Raw genomic sequence first — 22569 nt, forward strand, 5'->3', positions numbered from 1 at the left:
TTAATAGGGCACACTTCTAGCCTATTGATATGACATTAAGCCTGGTCCCAGGCCTCCAGGGGCTTAAGTGTGGCCTAAAGACAGATTACAAAATAAATTGTTAGAAAGATACCTTGTAAATTACCATCACAGCAGTGTCTGCACTGCATAGAGTGAGAGGATGTGACAGCGGGCAGGATGGAGTACAGGTGCCGTCAAGATCAGGGCAGAGGTCATGTGAACACTCTTCCATAAAAGATTTAACTCTTGCTCACATCCATGGATGATGCTGATCACTGAAAGTTTCAGCCAAGAAACAAACATGATCCAGTTGGAATTGCAGGTCACTTGAGCAGCAATTAAGACAGGATTAGAAGAGGATCAAAGGAGGGGAGGAGGAGGAGTGGAGGAGGAGGAGGAGTGGGGGAGGAGGAGGAGTGGGGGAGGAGGAGGACTGGGGGAGGAGGAGGAGTGGGGGAGGAGGAGGAGGAGTGGGGGAGGAGGAGTGGAAAGGAGGAGGAGGAGTGGGGAGGAGGAGGAGTGGGGGAGGAGGAGGAGTGGGGGAGGAGGAGGAGGAGTGGGGGAGGAGGAGGAGGAGTGGGGGAGGAGGAGGAGGAGTGGGGGAGGAATGGAGGAGGAGTGGGGGAGGAGGAGGAGGAGTGGGGGAGGAATGGAGGAGTGGGGGAGGAGGAGGAGTGGGGGAGGAGGAGGAGTTGGGGGAGGAGGAGGAGTGGGGGAGGAGGAGGAGTGGAGTGGAGGAGGAGTGGGGGAGGAGGAGGAGTGGGGGAGGAGGAGGAGTGGAGTGGAGGAGGAGTGGGGGAGGAGGAGGAGTGGGGGAGGAGGAGGAGTGGAGTGGAGGAGGAGTGCGGGAGGAGGAGGAGTGGGGGAGGAGGAGGAGGAGTGGGGGAGGAGGAGGAGGAGTGGGGAGGAGGAGGAGTGAGCGAGGAGGAGGAGGAGTGGGGAGGAGGAGGAGTGAGGGAGGAGGAGGAGGAGTGGGGAGGAGGAGGAGTGAGGGAGGAGGAGGAGGAGTGGGGAGGAGGAGGAGTGAGGGAGGAGGAGGAGGAGTGGGGAGGAGGAGGAGTGAGGAGGAGGAGGAGTGGGGGAGGAGGAGTGGGGGAGGAGTGGATGAGGAGTGGGGGAAGAGGAGGAGGAGTGGGGGAGGAGTGGATGAGGAGTGGGGGAGGAGGAGGAGTGGGGGAGGAGGAGGAGTGGGGGAGGAGGAGGAGTGGGGAGGAGGAGGAGGGAGGGAGGAGGAGGAGTGGGGAGGAGGAGGAGTGAGGGAGGAGGAGGAGGAGTGGGGAGGAGGAGGAGTGAGGGAGGAGGAGGAGGAGTGGGGAGGAGGAGGAGTGAGGGAGGAGGAGGAGTGGGGGAGGAGGAGGAGTGAGGGAGGAGGAGGAGTGGGGGAGGAGGAGTGGGGGAGGAGTGGATGAGGAGTGGGGGAGGAGGAGGAGGAGTGGGGGAGGAGTGGATGAGGAGTGGGGGAGGAGGAGGAGTGGGGGAGGAGGAGGAGTGGGGAGGAGGAGGAGTGGAGGAGGAGGAGGAGGAGTGGGGGAGGAGGAGGAGTGGGGGAGGAGGAGGAGTGGGGGAGGAGGAGGAGGAGTGGGGGAGGAGGAGGAGGAGTGGGGGAGGAGGAGGAGTGGGGAGGAGGAGGAGTGGAGGAGGAGGAGGAGTGGGGGAGGAGGAGGAGGAGTGGGGGAGGAGGAGGAGTGGGGAGGAGGAGGAGTGGAGGAGGAGGAGGAGTCGGGGAGGAGGAGGAGGATGTGGGGGAGGAGGAGGAGGAGTGGGGGAGGAGGAGGAGGAGTGGGGAGGAGGAGGAGTGGGGGAGGAGGAGGAGGAGTGGGGGAGGAGGAGGAGTGGGGAGGAGGAGGAGTGGGGGAGGAGGAGTGGGGGAGGAGGAGGAGGAGTGGGGGAGGAGGAGGAGTGGGGGAGGAGGAGGAGGAGTGGGGGAGGAGGAGGAGGAGTGGGGGAGGAGGAGGAGGAGTGGGGAGGAGGAGGAGTGGGGGAGGAGGAGGAGGAGTGGGGGAGGAGGAGGAGTGGGGGAGGAGGAGGAGGAGTGGGGGAGGAGGAGGAGCAGTGGGGGAGGAGGAGGAGGAGTGGGGAGGAGGAGGAGGAGTGGGGGAGGAGGAGGAGGAGTGGGGAGGAGGAGGAGCAGTGGGGGAGGAGGAGGAGGAGTGGGGGAGGAGGAGGAGTGGGGGAGGAGGAGGAGGAGTGGGGGAGGAGGAGGAGCAGTGGGGGAGGAGGAGGAGGAGTGGGGAGGAGGAGGAGTGGGGGAGGAGGAGGAGGAGTGGGGAGGAGGAGGAGTGGGGAGGAGGAGGAGGAGTGGGGAGGAGGAGGAGTGGGGAGGAGGAGGAGTGGGGGAGGAGGAGGAGGAGTGGGGAGGAGGAGGAGGAGTGGGGAGGAGGAGGAGTGGGAGGAGGAGTTGGGGGAGGAGGAGGAGTTGGGGGAGGAGGAGGAGTTGGGGGAGGAGGAGGAGGAGTGGGGGAGGAGGAGCAGTGGGGGAGGAGGAGGAGGAGTGGGGAGGAGGAGGAGTGGGGGAGGAGGAGGAGGAGTGGGGGAGGAGGAGGAGTGGGGGAGGAGGAGGAGGAGTGGGGGAGGAGGAGGAGTGGGGGAGGAGGAGGAGGAGTGGGGGAGGAGGAGGAGTGGGGGAGGAGGAGGAGGAGTGGGGAGGAGGAGGAGTGGGGAGGAGGAGGAGTTGGGGGAGGAGGAGGAGTTGGGGGAGGAGGAGGAGTTGGGGGAGGAGGAGGAGGAGTGGGGAGGAGGAGGAGGAGTGGGGAGGAGGAGGAGTGGGGAGGAGGAGGAGGAGTGGGAGGAGGAGGAGGAGTGGGGGAGGAGGAGGAGGAGTGGGGGAGGAGGAGGAGGAGTGGGGAGGAGGAGGAGGAGTGGGGAGGAGGAGGAGGAGTGGGGAGGAGGAGGAGTGGGGAGGAGGAGGAGGAGTGGGGAGGAGGAGGAGGAGTGGGGAGGAGGAGGAGTGGGGAGGAGAGGAGCAGTGGGGGAGGAGGAGGAGGAGTGGGGAGGAGGAGGAGTGGGGAGGAGGAGGAGGAGTGGGGGAGGAGGAGGAGTGGGGGAGGAGGAGGAGGAGTGGGAGGAGGAGGAGTGGGGGAGGAGGAGGAGAGTGGGGGAGGAGGAGGAGGAGTGGGGAGAGAGGAGGAGGAGTGGGGGAGGAGGAGGAGGAGTGGGAGGAGGAGGAGTGGGGAGGAGGAGGAGGAGTGGGAGGAGGAGGAGTGGGGGAGGAGGAGGAGGAGTGGGGGAGGAGGAGGAGGAGTGGGGGAGGAGGAGCAGTGGGGGAGGAGGAGGAGGAGTGGGGAGGAGGAGGAGTGGGGAGGAGGAGGAGGAGTGGGGGAGGAGGAGGAGGAGTGGGGAGGAGGAGGAGTGGGGGAGGAGGAGGAGGAGTGGGGGAGGAGGAGGAGGAGTGGGGGAGGAGGAGGAGTGGGGGAGGAGGAGGAGGAGTGGGGGAGGAGGAGGAGGAGTGGGGGAGGAGGAGCAGTGGGGGAGGAGGAGGAGGAGTGGGGAGGAGGAGGAGTGGGGAGGAGGAGGAGGAGTGGGGGAGGAGGAGGAGTGGGGAGGAGGAGGAGGAGTGGGGAGGAGGAGGAGTGGGGGAGGAGGAGGAGGAGTGGGGGAGGAGGAGGAGGAGTGGGGAGGAGGAGGAGTGGGGGAGGAGGAGGAGGAGTGGGGAGGAGGAGGAGTGGGGGAGGAGGAGGAGGAGTGGGGGAGGAGGAGGAGGAGTGGGGGAGGAGGAGGAGTGGGGAGGAGGAGGAGTTGGGGGAGTTCAGGGCTCAAAGGAGAGGAGGCCAATGGGAATTTTTTTTTTAAAGATTTATTTATTTCTTATGTATACAGTGTTCTGTCTGCATGTATGTCTGCAGGCCAGAAGGGGGCACCGGATCTCATTACAGATGGTTGTGAGCCACCATGTGGTTGCTGGGAACTGAACTCAGGACCTCTGGAAGAGCAGCCAGTGCTCTTAATCTCTGAGCCACCTCTCCAGCCCGAAAATTTTGTTTTTTAATAAAACTATCTTCATATTGTAAAATTATAGAGGCAGAGAAAAGCACGTCGAGATGATCCTGAACACCCACTGAGGATCTGGTGAGTTCCCAAGGTTAGACCTCAGGAGCCATGGTTCTGAGGAAGAGACAGAAATTCTGCAGGAAGAGTGTCTGAAGAGTGGGTGACCTGATAGGATGGACAGGGTGGGAGGAAAAGGAGCACGTTTAATGTTAGGGTTCACCTACTCGAGGAAGCACAGCTGACAGCCACTCTCACAGTTCGGGTCCCATTGTCAGCGGCTATTGTTGCTACACTTGCCATTTATCAGCTGAAGAACTGGGTTCCCTAGGCGTATAAGAAAACACTAGATTTAGAGCCTGCCCAATGTAACACAAATTGCTAAAATGGTCTTTTAATAAAAAACCCAGAGCCTGATATTGGAGTAAACGCTGAAAGATCAGAGAGACAAAGGAACAAGCCACAGCCACCACTTCTTACCCCACCAGCTCCTCAGCCTGAAAAAGCCTCTAGCCGAAAGCCTCTAGTTCCTGTCTCCTCACGCCTTATACACCTTTCTCTGCCCATCATATCACTTCCTGTTTCAACCTTCCTAATGCTGGGATTAAAGGCAAGTGACTTCCAAATACTGGGAGTAATGGTGTGTGCCACCACTGCCTGGCTTTGTGTCTCACCTAGACTGAGTCAATCTCATGTAGTCCAGGGTGGCTTTGAACTCACAGAGATCCAGACGGATCTCTGCCTCCCAAGTGCTAGAATTAAAGGTGTGTGCCACCACTGCCTGGCCTCTATGTTTAATCTAGTGGTTTGTTCTGTTCCCTGATCCTTAGGCAAATTTTATTAGGGTACACAATATATCACCACAGCCCAAAGATTCCTACAGGGGTGGGTTCTGAGTGGTGCCACCTCTCCTCTTAAGAGGAGACATTGATGTAAGAATGGGGGCTGATGATGGGCTTGTTTCTTTATTCAAAAGAGATATATTTTACCACCACCCCAACACACACACAAATACACTCACATCTGTTCTTCTAAGTTGTGCCATTTGGGAGCTTTTAGAATATTCAAAAAGTTGGGCTGCCATTTTCATTTTGCAAACCATTTGTACAAAGCCATGCATCCCAAACATTTTCTTTACCTCTTAAGGAGACCCTATGCCTCTTAGCAGTCACCCCTCATACCCACATCCTGAGAGGAGAAGATGTTGAGTAAATGCAGTGCCTTAAACTGAACTTGCCTCAGGAATATCAAATTAGAGATATCGGTGGGGTCTCCAAGGGCAGCATCTGGATGTGGAGATTGAGGGAGATGTCTGTGCTGGAAATGAAACTTCCAGAATCACCTATCAGTGGGAGGTGATGGTAAACACAGAATGAATAACAGACAGGATGAGGTCTCTAGGCTCTGAGAGAGGGTGACATTCAAGTCTGCACAGACACGGGGAAGTGCGGTTTGTGTTGTGCTACAAGCACTTTGTCACAAGCCAGCTGCTTGCTGATACCCACATGGAACTTGCTGTCTAGAGAGGACCACATCTCTGTAGCCATCATTTCCCAGACTGACCAGAGTGAAGGGGGCGGTTATCCACAACCTCCAGCCATCATCCGAGAGTTACCTGTTATCCTCCATATCTGAGTTCACTAGACGGATAGGAACAATAGAATGCATATCACAAAGGAGAGTCATTTAATTGTTATACACGATGTGAGTTGACCAATGGCTATCTGCACACTGCAGAGACTGAGACTCTAGTATCTGCTCCGTCCATGGGGCTGGGCATCTCAATATCCCAATTTGATGCTGAAGGCCTGGCAGATTTCTGGAGAGCCATTAGTTTTCAATCTACACTGAAAAACCCAAGAATCTGGGTTCTGATGTCAGCAATGAGCAACACCAGCAGCAGCAACAGAGTAGACTGAAGAAGTGAAGGCAGGCAGCCAGGCTTTCCCCTCAGAACTCTTTGATCTGGGCTACAGCCTCCAGGTGCTGCCTCCTCTAGGGAGGGGAGTCTTCCCCTCTTCAGTTAATTCTTCCTGGAAATCCCACCACAGACCCAGCCATAGGCACATCTCTTAGTTCATTCCAGATCCAAACAAGTTGACAACCAAGACACATTCATTAAAGAAAATGTAAAAATATCAGATCCCATTTTTCTTTTCTTAGTGGTGGGATTTTAAACCCCCAAGGACATGGTCAGATCTCATTTCTCTTCCTGTTCTCAGTTGGCCACAGTACTTATGTGCCAGGAAGAGAACTTAAATGTCTGCTGGTGGAGGAGGAAAAGGCTTTACTGATTCACTGATGTAACATTTAATCCTCATATTCATTCGTTGTTGAGTGTGGCCAATGTTCCCTGGGGAGACATAACACACATGTACTCACCCCAGAAAGGGATCCCAGACAGAGCAAAGTAAGGATTGCATCAAAGTTCAATTTGGCAAAGTAATGAGTTTTTACTGGGGTTCCTAACAAGGGTATGGGTGAGGGGTTTTGTACAGGAGCAGGGATGACTCAGAGTAGCAGCTACTTTGCTGAAAAGCTCATCCAACAGGGTGATAACTCTGTGCACGTGGAGGCCAGAAGAGGGCATCAGATCTACTAGGGTTGATGGTACAGGCAGTTGTGAGTCACAGTGTAGGTGCTGAGAACCAAATTCCAATCCTCTGCAAGAGCAGTAAGTGTTCTTAACTGCTGAGCGATCTAAATTTCAGCCAGTTTGTGTGACTATAAATGAAAAAGATGGATTTCTGACAATGGAATTTGACATATGTCATCCACAAATGCAATATCTGGCAAACTTCTGCAAAAGTCAGCTGAGGCATCTGATGTAATAATTCAGGTGTCACTGAGGCTAGCATCCCACTAAAATGTAGCATTAGGACTGGCGGGGATTATTTTGGTACTTCATGAACATTTGCCTTGGAATTAAAACCTGATGCATGCAGCCAGTTTGCTGCATGTATTAATCAGCTCCCAAAACATGCCCCAGAGTGGCTTTTAGTACATACACAGGGTAGCTCTTTAACTTCCCACTCAATTTTAATGCAGCTTCTCCAAATATTTTTTTGAAAAATGCCTTTCTCAGCCCTAAATACACTTCCTAAGTCATTCACAGCTGGAATATAAAAGACAATTAGAACAAATTTATTAGATGGCTCACCTCTACTGTTTGTGAAACATTTAAATGAATGTGTAGCTAGAGAATGAAAACCCCCAGTGAGCAGCCAGGAAGAGCAGCAGGCTGGCTGAGAGGCGAGGCAGAAGACGCTACTTGGAAAAGCATTTTCAAAACTTTAGCCAAGCCCTTGTCTGCAAGGGGTACAGAGTTGAAGAGGGGACAGGGAACGGAGGGCTAAAATGAGTTCAAACATATTTGCGTGAGATACAGGGAGTGCTGGGACTGAAGAGTGGGGTCTGATACAGCTGTGAGGAGGCAATGTGGGGAAGGCTCTGCTCTGCTGCATACAGACTCCTCCCTTCAGGTTCCCATGATGTGAGCTTTGCCGACAAATGCCTCTCCCGACTCCTGCACATCCCAGGGACAATTCCTTGTATTCTCTATTCCCTCTCTCTCTCAGAGAGTGATGTGCTGTAGGGGAGGGCAGCCCTTAGGGAGCCACTTCATACAGCGAAGCTGGCCCTGGAGTCAGTGAGTGACAGCGCACATCCCTGGAAGGATGGGTCTGGATAGGAGCGCAGCCCTTCCTAAGACTGATGGGAAGAAGAAATAAATCACTGTCTCTGTGAAGTACATAGATGGGAGTCTGTGAAAAGTAAATGTTCGCTTTACATTAACTTTTAAAAAGTATTTTAGGGCCATTTAGGTGGCTCATCAGGCAAAGATGTCTGCCCTCCAAGCCTAATGACCTAAGTATGAGGCCCGATGGTAGAAGTAGCCCTACAACCTCCACATGAGCCCTCTAATAAATAAATAAATAAATAAATAAATGTAATAAAGGATTATAAAACCATCTCTATTAATTCTTTGAGAATTTTATACATTGTATTTTTGTCTATATTAAGATAGTGTACTGAGAGAAGTTAGTAAGCAAAATCCCTATTATAATGATACTGGGAAGAGAACAAAGTGAAAGTAATTAGGCAGGTGATTTCTTTTTGTAGAACGGTTGTCTAAGAAACACACTCACCAAAATGCCCTCTGTCGTTTATCCCTGTCATAGGTGGTGATTGTGTCTCATCACATTGGTGGGGACTCAACTTCAAAATCTGATGCAATTGTCTAATTGGCACAAAAGCGAAGAGGAAAGTTCTAGAAATACAGGTTCTTGTCAGGCTGACTGCTTTTGATAGAACAAAAACATTTCTCACAGTTATCAGTCTGTAATTTTCTGATCCAAGCTGATTTCATGTGGTACAGTCCTATAGTCCTACTGCAAGTTTCTGGCTGGATTCATGTCTCTCTTGTCTTATATAAACTTTTATTTGGGGGCATCACACTGAAATTGCATATTTGCTTCCATGCTTTGGTCACTGATTCCATCACTGCTAACAGTTTGAAGCCCTCAACAGCAGAGACTGAATTTACCAGGTAGAAATACTTTAAGATAGTCACAGGGCAGTTTGGGAACCCCAGACCCTCCCATGTATAAGTGACTAATTTCTATAGCTTGCTAATGGCATACATAAAAAATTAAGATTATCTGTGTGCCTAGTAAGTAAAAATATCTAAATACACTCCATCCCACCTTCAAAAGTTGTCGTGGTGACCTGCTTTTGTGGGGAGGAAGTGAATTTCAGGTGTTGGACATTGGAATTTTCTGGATTTTCCAAGTAAATAAAACAAGGTCAAGACTTTTTAATGACTAACTCTCAGACTCAAACTTCACCAAACACAAACACTTAGATGAAAAATTGTATGATATTCATGTATATAGAAAGCAGTGGATAACATAAAGAGTGGGTAGGAAAAGCATGTGAGTTATGCTAGCAAAGAACCTACAATGTACTTGAGATGATAGATTATATATATATAAATATATATTATTATATATAATATATATATGTATATGTATATGTATATATATGATATATAGATAGATAATTAGACATAGATAGATAGATAGATACATACATACATACATATGACAGATGATAATAGATAACTTGGTAGCTAGATGATAGATGATATATTAGAAATATAGATAAAGAGATGATAGATAGAAAATTGATAGATACATAATAGATAGATGATGGAGAGATGCTTGATAAGCAGGTGATAGATTCCCAGAGTCTACAGTAGAATGATCATGTACCATACATGCCTTCTTCCTGTCCACTAGTTCTATTCCATGCCTGTTGGTTGGCTGCTCTCTTCTCAACATTGAAGCTCATTAAGGACCTTGTCAGAATTCTCCAGGTAATGCCTACTTAGACCTCACCAAGTGCTTAAAGAAAAACTCCACATACTTGGAGTTGCTCACACTTCTTTCCAGTTGTTACACATCAATCCCAACAAGAGCAGAAGACACTGCATGTGTAAGCGGGGTATGAGCCTCCTTTCTGGGATGTTCTTCCATGCCTCTTCCGCTGACTGGCATATGACTTTCTGTTCATTCCTATTTCATTTTGTTTCTTGAGACAGGGTCTTACTATGTATTCCTGGCTGGTGTGGAAATAGGTAGCCCAGGCTGGCTCCAAACTCCTGATCCTGCCTGAGTTTCTCAAGTGCTGGGACACCAGTGTGTGATCTCATACCCAGTTCATCCTTTCTTCAGCCCTCCTTTTCCCATGGGAAACAGTTTGGTTTGGTGTTTCTCTGTAAAATGAATTTTCTCTCACTGGATTGTGATCAAGTGTTTGCTTTTTGCAGCAAGATGCACAGTCTTGGACACTGAACCTGGGGTTTATCTTATATTTTATATGTAAGGTTTCTCATATAACTAAGTATGAAGTCATTTCTCCTTAACTATCGTCAAAGTGACACAGAACACAGAGCAACATTTTATAGAAGATTCAGTTGAGATGGTCGTTGAATAAATAACTGTACACTAATTTTTGAAATTTTTAATCCTCTTTGCTCTTAAATGTTGTTGATTCTGGCCTGTGTCAAAAATCTAGCTTTCTTCTCTCTGCTAAGTAGTTCAACAGATGTTATGGCCACTTTGATAAACAACGACCAGGCCCTTCCTAGCAGGGAATGCACCTCATCTGAAGGAGACTTCCAACATGGCCCAAACCCAGACCATGTCTTTTTGCTGTTATCCAAGCCATTATAATAACTCAGGATTTATGATTTATGGATCTCTTTCCATGTTCAAATTCCTGATGATGTATTCACAAGAAATCCTTACCACTGTAATTCTCATACTTTGAAATAAATAAGCATAACTATTTTTCTAAAGATAGAAATATGCTCTGGGTGACAGACACCTAACCCAGAATGGCAGCTTTGGGATTCCCCAGCCCAGTATTGATTCCATAGTGTTGAAGATTTGCCTATTGTGATACAAGGCCATGTGGCTAAAATGTTTCATAATCATTTGTACTTCTGAAAAAATTCCTACTGTGTTCCCAAGTGTGTGAATTAATGCTCATGTTAGGTGTCTTGGCGAAGTAACTGGACACTTTATCCCTAAGTAAAGGCACTGAAGAAAGAAGGAAGCCAAGCATACATGGAATAGGAAAACATACACTATCTGAAAAAAATGGCCTTAAAATTTCGGAGTCTTCTCTTTGAAGCCTGCTGAATAGATATGCACCAAAGATGTGTGTGTGTGTGTGTGTGTGTGTGTGTGTGTGTGTGTGTGTGTGTGTGTGTGTGTGAAATGAGATCTCAGTTAGTAAGGGCTGTAGGCTACAAATGGATCAGAAGAAGCAGAAAGCAAGGATAACTTTTTCTACTGGATCTTCTTTCGTCCCTTGATGGCGCCTGTTCACACTCAGTTAGTGACAAGTGTTGAAGTGGATGAAAAAGAAGGAAAAACCCCTCTCCTCTCCCTCCTCCTTTCTCTCTCTCATACACATATTTAAACCCCCAAATAATAACTGCAAACAGCCTCATGTCTCTTGTATTTTCCTTTTCCTTAGATGCACCTTGCCCAATAAGTATAATCCCAGGCACTTGCAGTTTTCTAGCAGTAATGAGGAAAAGAAGGGGGGAAGAAGACACGATGCCTTCTCATTGTTAGAGTTGAATGCTGGAGAGCCAGCTACCGAGTTAGCATTTGCTGCTGTTCATTAATCAGAGGATGCTTGGACCTCAAACCTAAGGTTTCCGACATGCACACTCTCAGAAGGCTGGAGGAAGAACATAGTAAGGGTAAACAGCTCATGATAATGGAACATTTTGCATTGTCTGGGTGATACCTGGTGAGTATGTTTTAAAACCTAAGCTTTTTTTCCCTTCCTTCTCTGCCTAGAGAGCTTGTATTATGAATTTCTGTTAGTCATGAAAGATAACCAAATATTTTAAAATAAATAATATTTTCATGACATCAACCTTGGAGTGTCAGCATGAGGAAAGTTTGAGTTTGGAAAGCTGAAATGTAAGAAAGAGAGTAGTGAAGAGCAGTGGGGAAATGCTTCAGGGCACAGAAAGGAAGATGGTGGCCATAGCAGAGCTTGGTACAGGGCACAGTAGGGCAGGTGCCACACTCAGGTCAGGACTCAGAGGCAGGAGTGTGCCAGCTATTTCCTTGGCACACCCTCTCAGATCATATTCTAGCCACAGTCTGAACTGCAGGCAGGTATGTGGTGGCCTCTGAAATCCAGTCCAAGGGGCTGGAGAAAGGTGCCTTAGCAGTTAAGCATACTTAATAGTCTTCTAGAGGATGGGAGTTCAGTTTCCAGGATTCACATGGTGGCTAACAACCACCTGTAACTCCGGCCCCAGGGGATCTGATACCCTTTTTTTGGCTTCTGTGGGTACCTTTGCAAATGTACACACACACACACACACACACACACACACACACACACACACACACGAAATCCAAACCTACAGAGACTGAATAAAGATAGACCAAGCAAGAAGGTAGTCCAACAAGTAGAGTATGGTAGTACAGAGTGAAAAGTTTCTGCCCAGAGGGTGTCGAGTACTGAGTGTTATGATTCTTGGCAGGACAGTAGGAAATCCAGAGTTGAAGTTTTCTTGTGATGCAGAGAGAAGGCCAGTAGAGGCTAAATCCATTCCTGATTATATGGAAAGTCTTGATCTTCATCAGATCCTCACATGTCTCCTGCAGAGATAGCTAAGAACATAACCTCAACAGACATTCAGCATACACATAACACAACTATGGAAGTACTTGGGAGGCAGCACAAGATTCACACACACACACAGAAATGTTATCATTGTCTCTCACTACAACGTACTTCATGACATTAACTTGAGCAAGTACTCTGTACATTTGAGGAAGATCTAAAAAACGCTGCTAAATTCAATAGGAAGGAGACCCCAGAACGGTTTTTCCTCCTTTACAGCGTCTGATGTTTCACCATCTTGTTTGAAAACATCACTGTCTGTTTTCCAAGGAGCATGAGCTTCCTTCTTCTCATCAAGATCAGAAAACAATAAGGCATATGATTTGCTCAATATCAAGTTATTTTTAATGTATTGATATTTGATAATAAAAACAAGTTGAAATTTAAATATTTTAATTTGTGAAAGACTATTTTCTGGAGCAGAGAGACCTTTCCCATTTACCAGGCAATTTATCAAAGCATCCACTAGATCTGAAATATGCACATTTTTAAGATGCTTAAGGGTCATGTTTCCTTAAACAAAATGTAAATATATATATTAATATAAAACACATTAATATGAGATTGTTTATACTATTATAAAATACTGTCAATACCATATCAATTTAATTGCATTAACCACAAAGGTAGCTTTGTAGAGTAGTTCTTAAAAAATTAATTGATTCATGATTATAGAATAACTATAGGTTAACAGAAGCCACAACCAACCTGCTAATTTTTCTTAAGTGAAGAACTGTTAGGGTTCAAAATAGTTCAATATTTTAAAGGGTGATAAAATGTCTTGAATTTATAGAAATTTGCTGGATTTCCTAACTCAAATTGCTAAATGCTCACAATCCCATTTTATAATGATATGTCCTTTCATTAAAGAAGCTCTAGGGGCTGGCCAAATGGCTCAGCGGTGACAAGCACTGGCTGCTCTTCCAGAGGATCTGAGTTCAGTTCCCAGCACCTATGTCAGATGGCTCACAACTGCCTGTCACTCCAGGTACAGGGCATCTGATGTTTCTAACCTCTGAAGGCACCTTCATTCATATACACAATACACACTCACATACACACACCTATAGATAATTAAAAATAATAAAAATATAAATCTTTAAAAAGGAAATTTAAATGTTATAGGGAATGAGGCCGTTGGAGGAATGACATAGGAAGTGTCAGCATGTAAAATGGTGTTTGTTGAACAATGACAAGCTGTGCGTGCACATCTGTCCATCTACCGGTCCATCTCACTAGCTTGTTAAAGGGCACACCCTCAAGCCAATGAGCGTATGATACAAGATAGATACAAAAGAATGAAAAACCTAAAAGAAACACAGTCACTGGGCGAGTTAAAGCCCCTTTCAGACACGGTTGCGTCTAGAATGACACCCTTAGCATTAACTACTCTGCTAAATGTAATTTCTGAGCAGCTTGGCTATGCTGGGACCAATAATGTTTCGGCAGATGTTAACAGTGAGGGAATTTAAAGATTACAGAGTTCCATGGGTGCAGTAAAGCTGCAGTGGGAACAGAAATATTACCGTAGCTGTTATGTTCCGAGTGCATCACAGTTACTGACAAGTGATACATGAGTGATAGCGAGGACCAGGGGAATGGGACTTCACACTTACTGGTCAGCAGCATATAAATCCCATAAATTAAACAAAGTTTTATGTATTCCTCATTTCTTTGCAGACTGATCTTCCTCAGAGGGCCTTTGTTTCATGTTAATTCCACCATCAAAGCTTTGTTCAACCATACTGTTCTCTTTAAGCCGGGTATAGCTTCATTCCAGGCTTCCTGCTACACATCTATCCCCATTAGTTTTGAATCTTGGTGTGATCTCCAGGTGGGACTTTGCTGGTGCCTCCATGTGCTTTACGATGGACTCCATCAGACTTAGCACTTTTTATATAAACCCCTCCTAGGCCACCTTATTTGTCCCTTTAATGGTCTAAAAGGAACACTTCTATAATCTCTGAAACGTAGATAAGTGAAAACTTAGCTATATGGCATCGCCCTTCCTGGGAGGAGTCTGAACAGGGTGTTCCCTGTCCCTGAGAACAAGTGAGAATGGGCACAGTGTCCCCTATATCCTTAAGCATGAATGCCAGCTCTTGCAATGGGAATCCATGGGAAGACAATAATAATTCCCAATGGACTGAACATCTTGTATCCAGTTCACCATAAGTTCCCACAACAGAACTGCAGTCAGATTATGAGACCTTGGGAAGCAGGAGTGAAATTGTGTGAGTGTGTGTGTGGGGTGGAGATGGCTCATCAGTTAAGAGCACATATCAGTATTGCAGAGGACTTGAATTTGACTCTTAACACCCACACTGGGAGACTCATAACTGCTTGTTAACTGATGTTTCTGGCCTCTAAGTGCACCTGCACACACACAGGCACAGTTAAAACTTTACAAAGTGGAGTTGTGCTTTTATCTGCTCATTCAAACTAACAAAATCAAAATGTAGGTTATATTAAAGCTAGAAGTTCTGATGAACCAATAGTGGGTTACTTAGACATAAAGTTATTCATGTATAAATACATCTTCCTCTAATCATGTAGACACAAGGGAAAAAAGCTTTATGTATCTGGATGGCCAGCCTATTATACCACCCAACACTAAGACTACAGTGCTGTTGATTTCTAAGTGATGTGTAACACACAAGTATTTCTACTTAGCAGCCTGGGGTGATCCATGATACCTTGTTCTCTTCCTTCTCCCAGACTTATTTGATTCATCTGGAAGTATCTCTTGTTACTTAGGGGGGGTCTACTGGCTTGAGGGTGTAGGTTATTTTGTATCTTGCTTGTCCCTGTCGCCTTGGACTTTTCAGGGCTTTGTGCTAGCCACGCTTCCGTCATCTCCGCTTCCCCCCAGCTGGGGTCATTGATGCTCTACCACATCCAGTATTTTTATGTGTATATTGGGGATCCATTTGAACTCTGGCCTCCATGCACTTTACTGACTGAGCCATCGACCCCCAGTCCCTACAAAACAATCGCATTGGCATTACTTTCAGACACATGTAGGCAGGCCCCTGTGGGCCTGTGAATGTGGCTGCAGATTTTTCTGGCATGGAGTCATTCCTGCATGGACTCTGAGGCAGATCTTACTTTGAACACGTTCCTACACCACGTGTAGGGTGTAGAAAGAGCAGACGTCATGCACTGATGAAATCTAAGGAAGGAAAGCAGTTTTAATTTTCTTGCTGGTGCTATTATCTTTTAAGTCCTAATAATCTTGCTCGTGCTCGGGCCGTGAGCCTATAAATCTGTCCACGTTCAACGAGCAATCCAGGAGAAGTTTCCCTTGGCCGTGCGAGGCCCTGATAAACTCAAACAATACAGTTCTAGCCACTGCTTATTAAGAAGGGAGACACCCCCACGGCCCGACACTGCAATCCTTTTATTTTGATGGTGCTATTTCACTGTCTATCGTAAACCTAGCGAGGCGGGCTTTCTCTACCCTGCTCGCCTTTTATTGGCTATAAATCACCCCTGTCAGGAAGGTTTATGCCCAAATCCGTTTACTCCTTGTTGGTAGTCTTTAAATTAATATTTATAAGCTGGAAGAGGCCTAAGAGGGTGCGGCAATATAATAGCTAAATGCCCCGGTTGGGCTTGAACTGATCCCCACCTCTTTGACCATTGACATCTCTTAATTACTCTCATTCCTGGCGTCTATCGTCAATGCCATCCTTGTGCCCACAAATCACAAGCTTTGGTGGAATTGAAGTGGGGCAAAATAGGGGTTCAGAGATGGTTAGCCTCTGTTCCATGTGCAGTTACTGTTACCACTGTTGTTGTTGTTATTGTTATTATTCTGCCCCATCCCCACCCCCCATACCCTGTGACTTGTCACAGCTCAGGTGTGGAGGTCGGTCATTGCCTTCTACTTTGTTTGAGACAAGGTCTCTTTGTTGAGTAGGTGTACGTTCCTGGCCTTCTAGCTTCTGGGGAGTCTCCACCTCCCCATCTCTCTGTGGGAGCACTGGCATTACAGATCCCCACCCACCCACCCAACTGTGTCTGGCTTTATACGGGTGTATAAAGATCCAGAATTCAGGTCCTCACACTCAAGCCCTTTACCCACCACGCAATCTCCCGATCCCCACAGTTGATTTTTGAGCGGTTTTCTATGCAACGCTGGGGTCGGGGAAGGAATGAGAGTTACAAAGGAGTTAAGCAGTGGTTGGAGAGTTAAAACAATGGCTTAGGAATCATTCAGACTGAAATCATGTCCTGACGGACCTTTGTAAATTCCATACTGAAGCACATGTCTTAAAATTACCTCCAAATTCAAAGTTACGTTAAGTGAGTGGATGGATTTTAACTCATAGCATTAACCTCGGCCACAGAACAGGCCTTGCTGGGTCCAAAACTCCATTCTCTGTGGCTGATCCCTCTTAGCTGCCTCTGCTATTGTGGCCTCTTTCTGCTCACTGAGGAGCATGCTAGCCAAGTGATGTCACAGGGTGGACTGAGCCCCATGGCCTGGGTAGTGAAAGGTCTCAGTAAGTCAAGGGTTAGGCATGGGGATGTGCTGTGATTTTTGGAAAGGTGGAAAGAGGGATGCAGAAGACATGGCTTCTGGGAAATGCTTTCTTGTGTTCAAGAGCACCACCAAGAAACGGTCCTCTGCTCACGGTCCCACCAGGAATGGACGTGGCCTTCCTGCTGCTATCAGAGGAGACCAAGCTGTGGTCATATCCCATTCTCAGAAAAGGGCAAAGTCAAGGAACTTAGGAAGGCAGAGCTCGTGCTCCAACTGTGACTTCTTGTTTCCTAGATGATAATGCTCTTTATTGGGTGCACTAACTAGTCAGTTTTCAGATGTTTGTATCCAAAGACCACACTCCTCCTTAAAGTCGCTTGTGACCTCTGATTCCTGAAGCAGGGTCCAGAGGTGACACCAGTCTATCCCTTTGTTTTCCTTATTGTGCTCAGGTCACGGACACCCCTGCACTTACTTCCAGTTTCTGTAGCACTGACTCCCATGCCTCTGGAGTCTTCTCACTTTCTTTGTCTTTGTAAATGGGCTCCTCCTCCCCACCCTCACTTTAGTGAGGCTGAAATAAACAGGTGTGTTTATATAATAGATCTTCTTTTATTACTTCTTTGACTTGGAAAGTACAGGAACTAAATCTGCTAAGTAATATGCACCATCCTTCTGGAGAATGCTGCTTTCTGTCAAATGCAAACTGTGATGTGGAATAATGAGATTGGCTTTTCATGGGGCTCTAAAGCAATGGAAAAAAATTAGTGTCACAGTTTTTTGAGCAATAGCCGCTTGCTTGGGATAGGCCTCTAACCTCCAAGGGGACTATGTGGTAGGGAACAACATTGCTTAATATACTTTAATTTTGGTTGACTGTAAAAGTTGAGTTTGCACTTTGTGGATAATAGTTCAGAATTGTCTGTCAATCCTTTACTTTCATTTGTCTGTCAGTGAAATTCCTGGCTCCACCAAGAATTCTCCAACATTAGATGGTGTTCGGATCACCTCTGTTAAAACCAACCAGGAAAGTCAGCTCTGGTGACTGACACACGCCTGGATTCTAGCACTTGGAAGGCTGGGGTGGGTTAAGTAGGCCGAACACTTATTTCAAGGCTATCCTGGGCTACATAGCAAGGTACTATCTAAAACAAACAAACAAAATCCCTAAAACCAATCCAATTTAAAACTTGGTAAGTCAGTTAAAATTCATGTTCTCAAGTCCCAACCTAAGTCAACAGTGTCTGAATACCTGGGAGGTTTCAGCCCAGATTTGTACTTTTCTAAGAATCTCAGGTGATCTTTTTAAGCTGATGTACACCCTGAAACTCATAGGATTACCGTTTTTCTATGATTTTCTAAAAGTGCAGTTTAGTTTATGAGGCTCAGAAGGGCACACATGGAAGTTTCCATAGTATATTTCTAAATGGTTAGAATTAAAAAAAAATCAAGCTAACATGATTAAAATAATGTGTTCCATCCCTCTGTCTTCACAGGATCCCTTCCTAACAGCTTTGAAGGACAGTCTTAAATGTGGCTGTCACTCTCTGGCTCCTAGATGTTCCACCTCCTCACTGACATGTGTGGAGCCCCACCTCTGGCCTCCAGTCTGATCCTCGTCCCTTCCTAAATCACCGTGAGGAAAGGATGTATGAGAGCTGCTTTCCTGTTACTGTCATAAAATACCAGGACCAAAAGCAACTTAGAGGAGAACGGGGTTTACTTTAGCACACGGTTCCGGAGAGACCGAGTCTCTCACGTTGGAAAGCCATGGTGGCAGTCAGGGAAAGCATGGCTGCAGGGCCAGGAAGCTGGCTGGTCACATTTTCATCCGTGCACACACGGAAGCAGAGAGAACAGGAAGTAGAGCAAAGCTATGAAACCTCAAAGCCAGCCTACAGAGACATACTTCCTCCTGCAAGACTGCACCTCCTAAAGGCTCTACCCCACAAACAGTGCCATCTCCTGGGGACCAAGTGTTCACATACATAAGCCTCTGGGGTCATTTCTCACTCAAACTCCAAAGGATGCTTCAGCCCTTGCACGTATTCTGTGTGTCTAAAGGCTCCCTCAGCACCCTACAGACCCAATATTCATCTGTGTTCCAGTTTACCCTCAGGAAGTCAGAACTTAGGAGACGTTCTGTGCAGGTTCCGAAAATGGATTTGACTCCTGACCTCATTTGGGCAGAGAACTGTTTTCATCACTAAGTCCATGGCTAGGCAGGAGAGTTGTGGACAGTGTCTCACCCAGGGTGAGGTAACCAGATAAAAACTAAAGGAGGAGGCTCGAGCTTAAACTAAATGAATTAGCATGCCCGAGAACTCCTAATATGTATAGGGAAGAGAGAAAACCATAGCAAGGGAACCAGTCAGGGAAACATCAAGACAATTATAAGAGCTCAGCAAATCCCTCAAGGTAAATAGTTTTAGTTCCTCAATGAAGAAACACAGACTAGTGTGTTGGATTTAAAACAAGATTCAATTCTCTGTTGTTTGGGAGGAAAATATCTCATTGATGAAACTATACACAGAGGCTGAAGCAAAAAAAAAAAAAGTAGTCAATTTATCAAGTAAACAGAGGCTCCAAACAAGCAAAGAGCTATATTTATAATTGGTAAAGTAGACTTTAAGCCAAAGTTAGCTGGAAAGAGAAAAAAGTCACTTCCCTACTACTAAAGGGAACAGTCTGTGAAGGTGATAGAATGATTCTAAGTGTATGTGCACTGGAAATTAGTGCACGTATCATTTTAAAAAGGCTACTGGACACAAACAGACAGATGAGACCACTTATAACAATAAAGGTGACATCAGTACCCCACTATCCTTAGTAGACGTCATCCAGAGGGAAAAAAATTCAACAAAGAAATTTCAGAGTTCAAGTTTACCATAGGCCAAATGCACTTAACATATATCTACAGAATACTCCATCCAACAGCTACAGAACACATTCTTCTTGGCACCCATGGAACTGTCTCTAAAATAGGCCACATTTTATGCCATGAAATAATAACAAATATAAAAAAATCAAAATAATTTGTTGCATCATATGAGATCATAGTGGAATAAGATTACAAATCAGCTGCATGAGTAGAAAGTCCATAAGTATGTAGAGCTTGAACAACATACTCTGACTGATCAGTGAGTCATTCAAGGGATCAGAAAAGGAATTTAAAAATTCCTAGAATCAAATGAAAGTGAAAGTTCTAGCACTAATCAGAACTTTGGGAGATAAATCAAAGGCAGCTCAAGAAGGAACGTTTATATCTATGTGTGCTTACATTTACAAAGTCAGATGTCTTTTTTTATAAATAATTTAATGGTGACTCTTACAATCTTAGAAAATCAGAACAAGGCAAACCAAAAAGAGTAGAAGGAAAAAAATAAGAAAGAACAGGCAGAAATGAATGACACTAAACGTAGTGTATGAAGACCCTGAGTTAGAGTTGGCTTTTGAATGATAAGCAAGGTCAACCAACCTTTATACAAACTAAACAAAAATAAAAATTAACAGAGAAAAATTAAGAAAAGCCAAATCAACAGAGTTAGAGATGAAAAAGGAATCAGTACAATAGATACCAAGAGAACTCAGAGACTCAATAGGGAACAGTTTGAAAACCTGATTTCCAAAAAAACTGCAAAATCTAGAAGTGGAGAAATTTCTAGATAATATGACTTACCAAAATAGAGGATATAGATGACCCACACAGACCTACAACAGAGAAGACCGAAGCAGTAATAGTCACACAACAAAGAAAAGTCAAGAAATGATTTGTTCACGTTGCATTCTACTCAAACTTTTAAGAGGAGCTAGCCCAGTGTCCCCCCAACTGTTCCACAGAAAGGGAACCAACAGTATTAAACTTGGTCCATGAGAGGAGTGTTATCCTAATACCTAAACCAAAAAGGCATATACACAAGGAACAGAAAGGAAAGAAAGAAAGGAAGAAAGGAAGAAAATAAGGAAGGAAGGAAGGAAACTATAGACTAATATTCCTGGTGATCATCGTGAAACTATTCTCAAGAAAATATGAAAACCAAATTCAGAAGCACACTAGAATGATATGTCATGATCAAATAGGCTTCATTCCAGGAATGCAAGGATGCCTGAAGATATGTAAATCAATGAATGTAACATAGCATATAAATAGAGTCAAGGATAGAAATCACATGATCATCTCAATAGATGCAGAAAAGGCCTTTGTCACTTGATCTTAGCCAAAAGGCCGAGAAGCGATAGAAAAGGCCTTTGACAAAGTTCAACATTCCTTCATGATGAGAGCTAGGGAAAGCAGGAATAGAAGGAACTCAATACAGGAAGGGCAGATCTAACCAACACTACATTAAACAGAGAAAAGCTGAAAGAATTTCTTCAGAAATAGGTATAAGATAAGGATATCCACTCATTGAATATAGAGCTGGAAGTCTTGGCTAGATGAATTAGGCAAGAGAAGAAATAAATCCAGGTCAATCATGGAAGAGATACAAACAGGAGAGGGAGAAATCAAATTACCCCTTCTTACAGATGGTGATCCTGTACTTAAAAGATCATATGTACAAGATGAGCAGTGGTGGCGCACACCTTTAATCCTAGCACTTGGGAGGCAGAGGCAGGCAGATCTCTGTGAGTTTGAGGCCAGTCTGGTCTACAAAGAGAGTTCCAGGACTGCCAGAACTGTTACACAGAGAAACCCTGTCTCAAAAAACCAAAACCAAACCAACAAAACAACTAACCAAACAACCATAGGTAGTAAAATAGCAGAATATAAAGTAAAACATAAAGTAGCTTTTGATATACTAATAATCAACTGGATAAGAAAGAAATGAAGGCAAAGCCTCACTAATAATAGCTTCCAAACCAGCTAAAACCCCACAGGAATAAACCTCAGCAAGGAGGTAAAAATTCTCTATAGTGGAAACTTGGAAATCCTCAAGAAAGAGATTGAAGAAGACACTGGGTGATAGACTCAGCTGCTTGTTTAGGAGAACTAACAGTGTGGCAATGACCACATCCCTGAAAACAGTTCAGATTCAACACAGTCCACTCAAAATTCAAATATTACTCTTCATGGAACTGGAAAAAATAATCCCCAAAATAATATGGAGGCCTTAGAGACCTCAAGTAGGCACAACTGTAGTTGATCTAAAGGATACAATATCAGAGATTTGACAGTCTCTGACCTCAAATTATGTCACAGAGTCGCAGCAACAAAAGCAGCAAGGAACAAGCATAAAACCAGACACCTGCACCAATCAAGTGGGATAAAGAGTCTGAAGTAAACACACAAAGCCACAGCTTCTTAATCTTTGACACAATTATCAAAAACATACACTAGAGAAATAGCCTCTCACCAAAGGTGCCGGGAAAAATGTATTTCCACATGCAGGAGAATGACACTTAGGTGTCAGCCTTCATAAAAATGGATCTTCCTCTAAGAGGTGATACTCTGAAACAACCAGGGGAAAACACCACAGTGTCCAGGAACTGGAGAAGTCTCTCTGGAAAAGCTCACCACAGCGATGTGAATACTTGCAAAGGTGACAAGTGGCAGGCATCATGTGAAACCAGAAGGTTCTGCGCAGAGGGCAACCATCGGCTAAGTGAAGAAACAGCTTGCACACAGGGAAACCTTCCCCAAGCACACATTTTACATGGGGTTGATATCTAAAATTTAAAAAGAACTCAAAAAGTTAAAGCGGTACAGTCAATGGACTGTACAGACAGTTATCAAAAGACAAAACACAAATGGACAATACATATTTTTCAAAGGGTTCCAGGTCCTTAGTCACCAGGGAAAAGCAAATTAAAAGTGCTTTGAGACTTCATCTCACCCATCAGAATGACTGGCATCAGGAAAATAAAGTGCTCATGAG

The 22569-nt window shown here is 45.8% G+C and overlaps 1 protein-coding gene across 2 annotated transcripts in view; it reads left to right on the plus strand.

The window, feature by feature from the left end:
- The window catches only part of Gpatch2 (G-patch domain containing 2), a 200266-nt gene extending 179629 nt beyond the window's left edge, over positions 1–20637 (plus strand). For both annotated transcript variants that reach the window (XM_042258802.2, XM_042258811.2), the window contains one exon: positions 18193–20637. In XM_042258802.2, coding sequence (XP_042114736.1) covers positions 18193–18227 — 35 coding nt within the window. In that variant the 3' untranslated portion in view covers positions 18228–20637. The remainder of the gene's footprint in view (positions 1–18192) is intronic.
- The last annotated feature ends 1932 nt before the right edge of the window (positions 20638–22569 follow it).

Source organism: Peromyscus maniculatus, chromosome 11 (genome assembly GCF_049852395.1).
Source record: "Peromyscus maniculatus bairdii isolate BWxNUB_F1_BW_parent chromosome 11, HU_Pman_BW_mat_3.1, whole genome shotgun sequence".
Taxonomy (NCBI): domain Eukaryota; kingdom Metazoa; phylum Chordata; class Mammalia; order Rodentia; family Cricetidae; genus Peromyscus; species Peromyscus maniculatus.